This window comes from Phascolarctos cinereus, unplaced genomic scaffold, assembly GCF_003287225.1.
Source record: "Phascolarctos cinereus isolate Bilbo 61053 unplaced genomic scaffold, phaCin_HiC Scaffold_5;HRSCAF=322, whole genome shotgun sequence".
Classification (NCBI taxonomy): Eukaryota; Metazoa; Chordata; class Mammalia; order Diprotodontia; family Phascolarctidae; genus Phascolarctos; species Phascolarctos cinereus.
The window spans coordinates 77,474,880-77,487,294 of NW_027555958.1; the positions used below are offsets into that span (position 1 = coordinate 77,474,880).

The following is a 12,415-nucleotide window of genomic DNA, read 5'->3' on the forward strand; positions in this document are numbered from 1 at the left end:
ATAACTTCCTTCTATGATTCCTTGAGAGTATGAGCAGCAGAGCAGAAGATACCTACTAGTAACTGAGATACTGCAATCAAACTTGGATATTGGACTTATGTGCTAGGAAGATGACCATAGAACTTAGAGTTGTTTTGATGGTGCATAAGGGAACAATCTGAGAACCAATGCTATATAGAAAAGTATCTTAAAGTTCCATTTTCAGAAAGAAAGTTCTTTCTTTGGGGCAAACTTGAGAAAAACAGCTAACGAGGGGCAGACACCCTGTCCCCCCGCCCCCATTTGGGATTCTTCCCTGTGACTTCAAATCAATAGTATGGAAAAAAAAATACTAAATCTTCGACTTAGAAGACTTGGTCAAAGGATCACAGGATGATTATAGAACTAGAACTGGACCTGATCACAGAGTAGCCTTTGTCCAACCCCTTCATTTTACAGATGAGGAAACTATAGTTCAAGGTTAAGTAAACCTCAGAGGTGAGTTCTGAACCCAGGTCTTCTGACTGCAGTTAGTGGTTGTTCCACTGTACTCTACTGCCTACTATACCTGAACATCAAGTCAGTTCTAAACACCTGCCTAGACCATCCATTCATACAGGGGACTTAGGGTTCACAGAGGAAAAAGAGACATCACACTCTACACCTGACTGACCATGAAAAGATTGTTTATTCCATGAAAATATTCTCAACAGAGAACACTATTTTAAACAAAGCATTTACCATTAAGAAATCAACATGTGCACAAAAGGAGTAAAAATTACTGAAAAAATCGAAGATTTCTTTAAGACAATTCACACGTTCCAATTTTCAGAATGATTAACTAGCTGTGCAAGTACAAATGTCTTTCCTATGTGTAATACCCCATATACAGGTTGCACTATCCCACACGAAGGGACTTGTCCCCAAAGGAAGCAAATCCTGCTTTTAGAAAAACAAACAGTAGCTTGAAAAGAACAGTTAGTCCTTACAAGGAAGCCTTAAACCTTGACCTGTTGGCTGCTAGCCAGGCAAACACAAGAACTCCAGGCTTCACACAAAAGACAAATAGCCAGATCACATTTCCTTCCCACTGCTAACCTTTAAAATGAAAAAGCACTAGATTTTAAAAACTACATTGTGTAGTTTGTCAGTATTGAGTAATGTCACAATAATATAAATAACCCTGTATACAATATCCAAAATCTAAACTTGATAGTTTCATAGCCCCAAAGGTAATACACAGTCAGGTGTGTAATAGTGGCATATTCATTTTAATAAAGGAATTAACTTCCACACAATAGTCACTCAGCTTTAGTTTTACTGGTAGTACAAGTCAAATAACACTGGAAATAAAAGTTTTAAAAGGAGTCACAAGGCTTCTAAAATATTGCTTAAAATCCAATGAAACACAGACCATTTCACATTCTCTTTCTCCCTCAAACAGCAAAGAACTGAGTTAATGAAGCATGAGTGGTACAAGTATTTCCCTTCCCCTACCTCACTATTACTCTAATAAATCAGATATGATGTAAGTCATTAACAGAATCACAAATGGGAGGCAACACAATATAAGCAACAGGGGCACTGCAGACAACTCTATTTACACATATAAACATATTGAAATAGCCATTTTACAAGTAAAAGTGCACATAAATCATTACAAAGGTCCACTCAAATTTAAACTGGTTCAAAATGAAAGCATCACTTGAGAACAGACTATCATTACAGTAATTAAGTGGTAGCTTCATTACCCCAAATTAAAAGACAATGGGGGGATTTCACGAATTTGATTTAAAACATTTAGTAAAGTAAAATGGACAGATACATGTCTTTAGTTCTGATGCACAAATGTGAAGAGATGCACCATCATATATAGAAGTGCTCTAGAAGACACCTACCACGGCTCCTTCTGCGGCTGCAGCAGCACTGGGGAGAGTTAAAGGAGGTCATACCAAGCCAATACATAAAGCCCTTTGTGGGATACTGTAGTGGTAGTGTTGGCAATCAACAGATTTAGGCACTCTAGTTTAAGGCAGTATTTGAATGGCAAGCAGCTGACTTTTGAAAAGAGTCATTTGTCTTGCGATGGTGAGTATCTTCTGTGTTACTTTGCCAGGATTTCAGTGCTCACTATAGGTTCTTCTCAGAATGAGGTGTTGGAGATGTATCACATTTCAGAGAGTTCTTTTTGACTGTGTTGTAGGCTAGAGCAGAGATGTTTGTTTTTTTCTCCTAATCACCAAAAATACTTAGGGTCCATAGACCACTTCTTCATAATGCCAAAACTGGAATATGACGATGGTTACAATGAATGGAAACGTTATAGCAGCATACATGAACACTGGGATGAAAACATTAGTGCTAGAGAGGTTTCACGAAACAGTGGTTTTCATTACAAATGTAAAACAAAACACAAGCATTAAAACAAGAGGTTATAAAGACATGCCTGACACAAATCTAGTCCAGTCATTGTAGACATGCAACAGGATGTTAGGCGAGCCTGGAGGTGGAACAGGCAGACACTGACAAACGGCATGGGTCTAACGAACAGCCAATTAAAACAGGGCCTGGATGAAGACAGTCCTACTGGGACAACTTTAACTAGTGAAACAAATGGGAAATCATCACTGCAGTTTTTCTGACTTTAACAAAGAGAGTGAAACAAATGGAAAAAGGTGGATACGGTTGTTTTGGCCTTTTTCTAATAGAAAATTCTGAAGCAGAACTGTGAGGATTTGTAATATGATTTTTAAAAAAACAACGCATGGAAATGAGGTTAGTGAAAAATAATAATGTATGCCTGCATGCACTCATGCAATTTGCCTTTTTTCTCTCTTTCTCTTTAAGCCTGCCAATTCTACTACCCTCCCCCCCCAGAGCAGCTGCATGTAACCTCCTTCCACATCTCGCCCATTTTCAGAAACCCTCTTCAGGAACCTGTAGTCCAGGAGGAAAAAGAAAAGAACATAATTACTGAAGACCTTTGGAAAGACAGAAGAAGGTGTTCAGTTTAGTGCCTGTCTCAAACGTCCCCTAGTAAGTCCCGCAGCTGGAAGTCTGTTGTGAGTTTCATTCCACGTGGATTATGGCACGATGCCTTTCCCAGCTGCCTTACTCCATTCTCTTTGCAAAGGGCTGGAGTTTTGGATGGAGTTAGCTCCATCCAAAGAGCTTTCCTTACTGATGAAAAGCAGCAGAAGGAACTGGTGCTTCTGATAAATATTTGTTTGACCTGAACTGAGAAAACATGCTTTCTTACTCATAAGGGATGCCTTATTCAGGGGCCATAAAAATGTATATTTACTGTGATTAAGTCAGAAGCCAGTCAGCAGAACATTGTTTTCATTTTTTTTTGTCATTGTTTTGTTTTTAAAACAAAGTACTTACTACATTTAGTTTAGAAAAATTCCAATTCCAACTTATTTGAAACCTGTGTCTTACTACTTATGGGCTCTTAAATGTTAACCCATAAAAAGAAATACTCTCCAAAAAGTATTTTCAAGATGAGCAATGCAAGGATAAGATGAACTTAGAAATGTATACAACATTGAAAATTACTAGAAATTCAGAATTCCTGGTCAGAAAACACACAATGTATAAATATACAGAGTAACTAGGTCAGATTACTTTGCAAAATTTTAAAAATACTACCCATGTAGGCAATACGGTTTTTTTTCTTTAAAACAACGTATTTTCATCTTTAGAAGATTAATGCTACAAAATGTTTAGAAAAAAGGGGAAAATGAGCATTTTTCTTTGGCCAAGTTCACCAGCTTTTAGTGAACTTTCTTTCTGGGGACTGTCATTTTAACTTACATTGCTAAAAAGGGATTATTACTAGTTTTATGAATTTGCTTTTTAGAATTCCCAGGTAGTCTTATTTTCTCCTACCTGTTTTCTGAAGCAAGGAGAATAAAAAGCTTTAAATCTACAGCAACCTTCTCAACGGATGAGATGGTCTGGTTTGTCAAGCAGAAAACCACAAATCTTTCAAGTGGATTGATGAAGGACATAAGGACAACAGCAGTGATTAAACCCCAATGAATTTTGCTCAAATTAGAAAATAAACATAAAAAGAACATTTTCCTTCCACAATATTCACAACTCTTAATTAAGTATTAAGCCTGAGCTAAGCTCACATGGTGAACAATAAACCTTAGATGCTCTTTATGGAATGTTTCCTAACATTTTTCATCCCATTGCATGTATATACAGAGTTCTCTTTCCTGGGGAACGTATGGTATGAAGCTGCTTGGTTAGAGTTTAGATATAAGTTACTGCACCTTTACTGTTTTTCTCTAGAGTCACATCTATGTAAGATGTTGGCACATAGCCTTCTTCTCCATTCTGCCTCCGGGCTCTCGTCCATCCATCTCCTTTGTCCTCTTCAATAATGTAGAGGACTTCACCTTCTTTCATCGCCAGAGTGCCTTCATTGTGCCCTAAGACAAGAGTTGTTGGAGCTTAGGCGTGGTTTATGCTAAATGATCCTTCTGATTAATATCTGCAAAGTATGAGTAACCCTTAATATAAAAAAAAAATTAAGTGTTTGTGAAACTGATAATAAAGCTTTCTGTTTTTAATAAATCCTATTTTTTCCACTTTTGAGTTAAATTGTTGTGGGGTTGTATCAGGATAGTGAATGGTACCTGAAAAAAAAAGTACTTAGAAAGAAAGGAAGAAGAGTTAAAATTACAGAAGGGACAGCAAGAGAAACAAAGGTCTAAATGTTGTTGTTGGCAGCAGGACTATCTGTGACAGGGCATCCAGTTTTTGCAATCACCCCAATGACTTGACTAGCTCCTCCATCCCTTCACCATTCCTACCTGCTAGCTGGTGACTGGGAAGTAGATAATGTTCTTGCTGCTGCTGCGGCTACCACTACTAGTACTACTGCTGCTGCTATTACTTCTATAGTCAATACAGGTCGTCACTGGGAACAAAGAGGACCTAAACATTTTCTAAATTTTAAAGTAGTAAAGACTAAAATCCCCTTCCAACTTCACATCAGAGCAAGATTTTAATTTGGTGGGCTCCCTTTCTAGCCCTCTAGCTGAAAATGAAGAGGGCAAAACGGTCTGAAGCCATTGGCACCAAGCCTTCCTTCCCGATCCTCGGTAGCATTTTCTCCTAAACAAGTAGGGACAAGGGTGTGGCAGAGCCTTCTAGTTATGCCATCTCTCCCAATCTTGGAGCAGAAATGCAAAGGAAAGTGGAAAACGAGGAGTGGGGTCAGCAGCCAGCCTGTAAAGAAGTAGTTTGGCTTCACAAATGACCTAGAGATGACTACTAACTCCTATTCTCTACATTGTCCTGAAAACCAATAAACTTCACCTTTGTCACATACCATCCTATATGGAAGAGAAAGGAAATGCTCACTATCTATAAAGCAAACAATTAAAGTCATGGCAGTGAAATTATGATACTCTGGTAACTTAATGATTCATCTAACTGTACAAGTTGATTAAACCCCAAATGACCAATTTTGTCAAAAATATAATATATCAAATTAATCATACCATCAAAAGGATAAATAGCTTTACAATGTCCAATAGCAGGTAAGGGATCATCGTCTTCAAATTCATCATCAAACTCATTAGGGTGACTATGCTGCTGTGGTGGTCCTCGGACTTCCTGGTTTGCATCATCGGTATAACTTCCTTCAGGGCTATAAGTCAAATGAAAATAAATCTCATCAAGTCTCTCATATGTATAGTTTTCTAGAAAATCAACTTCAGGGATCTCCCCAAGATCACATTAGCGTGTTAAAAACTAACCTCAAGCTTCCCAAGAAAAATTTATTTTCTCAAAAAATAGAGTATACAAACTACTAAGTAGAAGAGGCTTCCACTGAGCCTCCCAGACACACACAAAAACAACAGGTTTTACCCTTGGGTCTGTGAACTTTTTAAAGAAAATGTTTTGGTAACATATTTTAATACAATTTGGTTCCATTTTTATCCTACGTATTTTACGCATTTAAAAAATATCATTCGAGAAGGGATCCAAAGCCTTCACTGGAAGGGGTCAATGACACAACAAAAGGTTAAGAACTTCTGGCCTAGAAGAAAAATGCAAAAACAGTCAACTCATCATTATTTGTGTTACTGGAAGAACACTACAGTGTAAATAATTCAAATTATCTGACATTTTAAAAAGGATTTGTTTTTGACTTTTAAATGCATGATGTCTAAAAAAGGTTTAAATTTTCAATCACATTTTGCCAAAGGTTCATGCCAATTAAGCCTTCAATTAGGCCAAAGTCCACAGGATTAGATACATTCCAATCAATGTTTTGGTAGGCCTAGGAGACAGACCTTTATGTGGCCTGGGGATTTTCACAATTTTGAATTTTTCCTGGTGTGACACACTAGAGCAAAAGGAAATCCATGGGGCAGCTAGGTGGCGCAGTAGATAGAGCACCAACTGGCTCTGGAGTAAGGAGGACCTGAGTTCAAATCTAGCCTCAGACTCACGCTACTAGCTGTGTGACCCTAAGCAAGTCACTTGACCCCAACTGCCTCACAAAAAACGAAAAACAAAAAACAAACAAAACAAGAACAAGGAAATCCATGTGGCAGGTTCTCTCTTGCCCATCCTTCATATTAAAAATCATAGTTTGATTCCTTTGAGAGAAAACTACTCCCAGAAAGCTTGACATGTCCCATGGCATGCTAGAAATTGTAGAACCACAGTAATGTCCCTACTAGACACTCTAACTCCCACCTAACTTCAGTCTTTCAGAGAATCACACCAAGACCACTCTTGTATTACTTGCCCCTTGATTTTAACACCTGGAACATAAGAAGGTCATGGTTGGGGATTCCAGGACACCAAATCTGACAAGAATTGCTCTTTCTCCACATTCAGGATCTTGACAGTCTAAGAGACCAGAACTGTGACATCATATTTCACTAACTAGTATGTCATATGATAAATTCCACTAAGGCTATTTAAAACAAATTCAGTTTTCTGTCTTATCAGTTCTAAAGGTCAAAATTCCCCTAAATTTATTTTACTTAAGACAAAGGAGAACTGTCTTCTTAACAAAGTTGCAGGAGACAAGAACATTCTGAATGCCATTTATTTGAAAAGCTAAAATAATCAACTCAGGAAACAAATCCCAGATGAACTGTTACTAGGAATTTTGGGGAAAAGGTAGAGGGAGAAAAGGTTTAAGGCCTAAAAAAATTTAAGTTTAAATAAAACAATGACCTTTCTCTTCCTTGTGTTACCAGATGATTTATGTCACTGCTGTGTCTTCTGTCTCCTCTCCCACCTGTTTTACCTTCAACTTCAGAAAGCCAGGCCTTCAGAGGAAAATAAATAAAACCAAGGAAGTGAACAAGCCATCATGGAAAAAAATAAACCTCGATGTATAAACTACGAAAGCTTAAATGTTCCTAAGTTACTTCTTAGTTATTCAGTTCTAAGAGAAAACATTATTTCTGGTCCTATGTTTCATCAGTGTAGGAACTTCTGGTTCTGGAAACTGGTCTCTAATAAATTACAGTTTTAAAGAAGTGTGTGGAACACTGAAAAGTAAAGGGACTTAACCACAGACAGAGATAGTCTGGATAAAAGACAAGACTATGAACTCAAGTTTTCTGGGCGCCAAGGACAACTCTTTATCCTCTAAGTCACAGCACCTCTCACACAAAACATGAGTAATAACATCAATTCATATTTATATAAGCCTTTACAGTTTAATAAAAGTCTTTGACCAGACATCTCACTGAATCATCAAAACAATGTTGTGGTAAGAGGCAATGGTATTATACCTATCTCACAGGGTCATTTTAGGATCAAATCATGTACTATACACAATCTGATGTAAACCTTAAAAGACCACAGCTACAGCATTTCTGTTTTACAGATGGGAAAACTAAAGGGTCCAGAAAAGTTTGGTGATTCATTCAAATTCATACAACTAGTAATTGGCACACCAAGGACTATTCTAAGTCTGACGTCCTTTCTACTCATGAGAAAATCAAAAAAACATTTTTAAATCACACAACACACCCATGCATTTATATATTTAAAATATTAATCAATCTCAAGTAGAGGCAGGTTGGTGGTGGTGGATGGAGAGCTGGGCCTCAAGTAAGGAAGACCAGAGTTCAAATCCAGCCTCAGACTTATTAGTTGTGTGACCTTAGACAAGTCACTGAGACTGTATCAGTTTCCTCATCTGTATAAATGGGAATGATAATAGTACCCACCTTCCAGGATTATGAGGATCAAATGCCCTAATATTTAAAAACCACTTAGCACTATGCCTGACATATACACAGGAGGTGCCATATAAATGTTAACTCCTGCCATTATTATTAAAACAATTTTTTTTTCATTAAAAGGTTCCATTCAATGACTACCTATTATAACAAAACTTTATTAATCATACATGTTTTCAAATGATTTAAACAATTTGGAAAAATATATGGTTGAAAACATTCTGTCACATAGTAACAGCATAAGAGATTCACCTCATTCTTATGTATTTCCATACGTAGTCGGTCAATATTATTCATTGTCTCAGCTAGTTTGGGCTGCAAACTGCATGGATCCCCCATTTGCGGATTTTTCTCATACACATCTTTCATTTTGTTGAGTGCATCTCTGCAACACAGAAGAAAATTAATTTAGTTACAGATATAATAAACCAAGAACTTACACATTTTCAAAGGTTTCCAATTTGCAAAAATAAATCAACTAGATACACATTCTACTGGATACCTTTGGATTTACATATGACCTTATCACAAACATAATCGTAACTCTTAATTTAAAGTCAAATATTTAACGTTCTCATTAAAGTTTAGCATATATAAAATGAATTATAAAGACAGGTTGTCATTTTGTTAAACTTTTTTTGAAAGTATTAAACAGAGAGGAATTCTCTCTCTTTTTTTTTAATGCAAATATATAAAAACTGATTTAACTGAATCAAGGATGAAAAATAAATGACACTCCATTCCTCAAGTCTCTTTTAGGCTAACTGGTCCATATGTGTCTTCAGGAAGAACCTGTGAGTTATGTTAAACTGTATAATCATCTTCATAAATTTATTAATAATTAGTGAGTTAGTGATATTGTTGCTTGTTAATTTCTAATTATTATTTGGGAATAAAACTAAGGGTCCTGGTGCATAACCAAATTAGGAACAGAGTTCTAATTCTTTTTTCAGGTGGTATTCATAAATGATATATAATTTTATTGTTGAATTTATTAATAATCTATACCCTGAATTTTTGTGACTTTCCTGGTGAATTTTCAGACTAGCCTAACTATCAAATATTGTATAATTTTCTAGTGAACATTTGTTTATTGCTTCAAAAGAAAATCCTATAATAAACAAGTTTCAAAGATGGCTTTTATTTAGTAACCTTGCAATACCTAACTTTTAACTATAGGCTTCAATCCACCTAGTTGGAATTACCTTTCAATATCAAGAATTATTCCCTAAAGAAAGTCTTATTTACATACTAACATAAAACTATAAACATTAAACTGTAGTTTATACCTATTTTCTCTGATTTAATCTCAGCAGAAATGGGTCATAGTGTATCTCTTTATAGTATCTTTTTTTTTCATTTTAAAAATAAAAATCGAATGAAAAAAGCAAAAGAGGAACTTGGGGGGACAACAAAAGGTTTGTGAGAAGTCACCTTATATCTTATCTTCAACCTTTCTATTGCAAACGTAATTATATGCTCAGATTACCTGAGACATTTATATTTATGCACTAAAGTAATGACTCTATTCTTTAAAATGGATCAAGTTATTTTCCAGTTAATCTGAAAAAAAATGAAAGATGTAATATTAACTAATAATAAATGTCAAACTGTATTCAAAGAGATTACTTATTACTGGGTTTTTTTACCCATGACATGGCAACCTCCCAAATTGATAGTTTCAACAGTACAACTGTTTAATTTATTACAAAGTTTGAGGGTATGTTCTGTTCCCAAAATAATTACATTCAAGAAACTACTGATTAAAAACGAGGCAGTGATAATTTCTCATGTCACATCTAAAGACGTTCATCAAAACAGTTTCTGAAAGTAACAATATTGCATAATTTAACGAAAAATACTTTTGGTCTGATTCTTTTTGTAGTTCTCTGTTAAGTTCATCAATCCGCTGCTGCAGTTTTTTACGTCTCTGTTCTGGGGGTAGATGACTGAAATCTTCTAATGCTGGACCCTGAAATAAAGAGACTATGTCATTACTAAATACATTTCCTGGAGATTTCATCTGACTCAAAGCACACCTGCAGTTACCAAAACACTTCAGTCTGACATCAGGTGAAGACGCAGAGGCATTTCTTTTAAAATGCACATTAATAAAAAAAAAAAATATGCGACAAAAAAATTGCAAGACGAGATTTGGAACAAATTAATCTAAAACACAACAAAGCAGAAAATAATTTTGTATTTAATCTTACTAGGAATACACATACTTAGAAAAATTTTGACTTTGATCATTATTTTCATCTTAAAATAGAAAAGCAGCAGATGAAGGAAATTTGGAATAACAAACCATTTTTAGTCTATACATCGTAACTTCAGGACTGGACTGCATTAAAATTATTAAACCTTATTACATCATCACTAATGAAATAGAAACATGACATTTCTCATCTACATAAAGATTTGTTTATAGTTTAATCACATTTCCATGTTAAACCCAATGTCATACTACTTAAGTAAAAATGTCAAATTAAAAATAGGAATAGAGTGAACATTAGTGCAGTGAATTGCTTGTTCAAATATGTTGAGTCCTGTCTGACTCTTCCTGACGTCATTTGGGGTTTCCATAGCAAAGATACTGGAGTGGTTTGCCATTTCCGTCTCCAGTTCATCTTTCAAATGAGGAGAATGAGGCAAACAGGATTACGTGACTTGCTCAAGGTCACACAACTAGTGTCTCTGAGGCCAGATTTGAACTCACAAACATGAGTCCTTCTCATTGCAGGCCCAGCATTCTACCCACTATGCCACCTACCTGCCAAGAAATTACTTACCTTGCACTAAAAATTCAAGCTGTCCAATATGTGAAACATTTTTAATGTTTAATAATTAACACCTGCATAGTTTCTAGACAGGCAGATTTACCTATTTCTTACAATCAAAGAAGATCTAATAATAGCTAAATTAAAAATAGAACTGACTATTAAGTAAGAAGCAAGTAAAAACTAAATTCACTACTACTATGTTCAATACTCCTTTGGGCAATAACAATTATAAATGAAAGCCTTATGAGGGTGGGAATCATGTATTATCTAAAATTTTCATTTCTCCCAGCAGTGTTCTTCACCAAATCGAGCCTTAACAAATATTCTCAATCAGTTATGTTGTGTGACCAAATAAAATACCTAATTTGCCCAACCAACAGAAATCTAACACAAATCTCTTTAGTAAGGATGTTTAGGATTTTTTTTTTAAGGATAAGAAAGAAAAAGGTAAGGCAAGGGAGAAGGGAATATTGGCAATGACACTTATAAGGACTTGCATAAAATTCAGGTAGAGTTACCAGTCTAAGTAAAACATAAGTTTATTCTTATTATGACTTTCAGCTGTATTAAAAAGAACCTATATAATTATGAAATTATTGATTCTATTTTCTCATTATTCAACTACTTAAAGATTTCATATCACTTGCTTTTTAAATGATAGCTCTTACTGATTTATATATGTATAAATATAAAATCTTTCTTATGAATAACATATTCTCAAAATGGTGACTGAATACAGGATCAGTTTTGTAAATGCTATTGCAATATGCATGCACATTTGGACATTTTGTACACATGTCAATTACATACATATTAAGTGATTCAACATGTGCCAGCTCTAAAAACGCATGCTATATTGCATCTGTCTCTGCAAAATGACTCTGATGATGAGATTTTTTTTCTTTTTGGTGAGGCAATTGGGGTTAAGTGACTTGCCCAGAGTCACACAGCTAGTAAGTGTCAAGTGTCTGAGGCCGCATTTGAACTCAGGTCCTCCTGACTCCAAGGCCGGAGCTCTATCCACTGTGCCACCTAGCTGCCCCTTTAATGATGAGTTTTAACCCATTCTGGTTTCCAAATTAATGCAAAATGAAACTACTCCAAAAGCCATTCAAACTTTTTCTCAGTGGTCTCAGCGTACCTTCCTAGGAGAACTAAATATAAAGGACCCCACCCATATACTCAACTCTTACTGATATCATATGGCATGTTATCATATAACAGGAGTAGTGATAAACGTGATAAAAGCCAAAACACTGACCAGTGTAAATGAATGTAGGAGCTCCTCACTTGAGTTTCATTTTTTAACTCTAGCACTTAATGATCAATGTCAGTTGTCATATTAATTTTAGGCTCAGGTTTTGAAAAACTATGGTAATGACTGCTGTGTCAAAGGTAAAGCCTTTCAATATCTTATAT

At 35.6% G+C, this 12,415-nt stretch overlaps 1 protein-coding gene across 3 annotated transcripts in view; it reads right to left on the minus strand.

The window, feature by feature from the left end:
- Positions 1 to 648: 648 nt before the first annotated feature.
- The window catches only part of FNBP1L (formin binding protein 1 like), a 112,337-nt gene continuing 100,570 nt past the window's right edge, over positions 649 to 12,415 (minus strand). For 2 of the 3 annotated variants that reach the window (XM_020971984.1, XM_078155012.1), the window contains 5 exons: positions 10,076 to 10,185; positions 8,466 to 8,598; positions 7,195 to 7,289; positions 5,499 to 5,647; positions 649 to 4,421 (listed from right to left, as the gene is read on the minus strand). In XM_020971984.1, coding sequence (XP_020827643.1) covers positions 4,243 to 4,421; positions 5,499 to 5,647; positions 7,195 to 7,289; positions 8,466 to 8,598; positions 10,076 to 10,185 — 666 coding nt within the window. In that variant the 3' untranslated portion in view covers positions 649 to 4,242. The remainder of the gene's footprint in view (positions 4,422 to 5,498; positions 5,648 to 7,194; positions 7,290 to 8,465; positions 8,599 to 10,075; positions 10,186 to 12,415) is intronic. The other variant, XM_020971983.2, reaches the window with a different exon arrangement.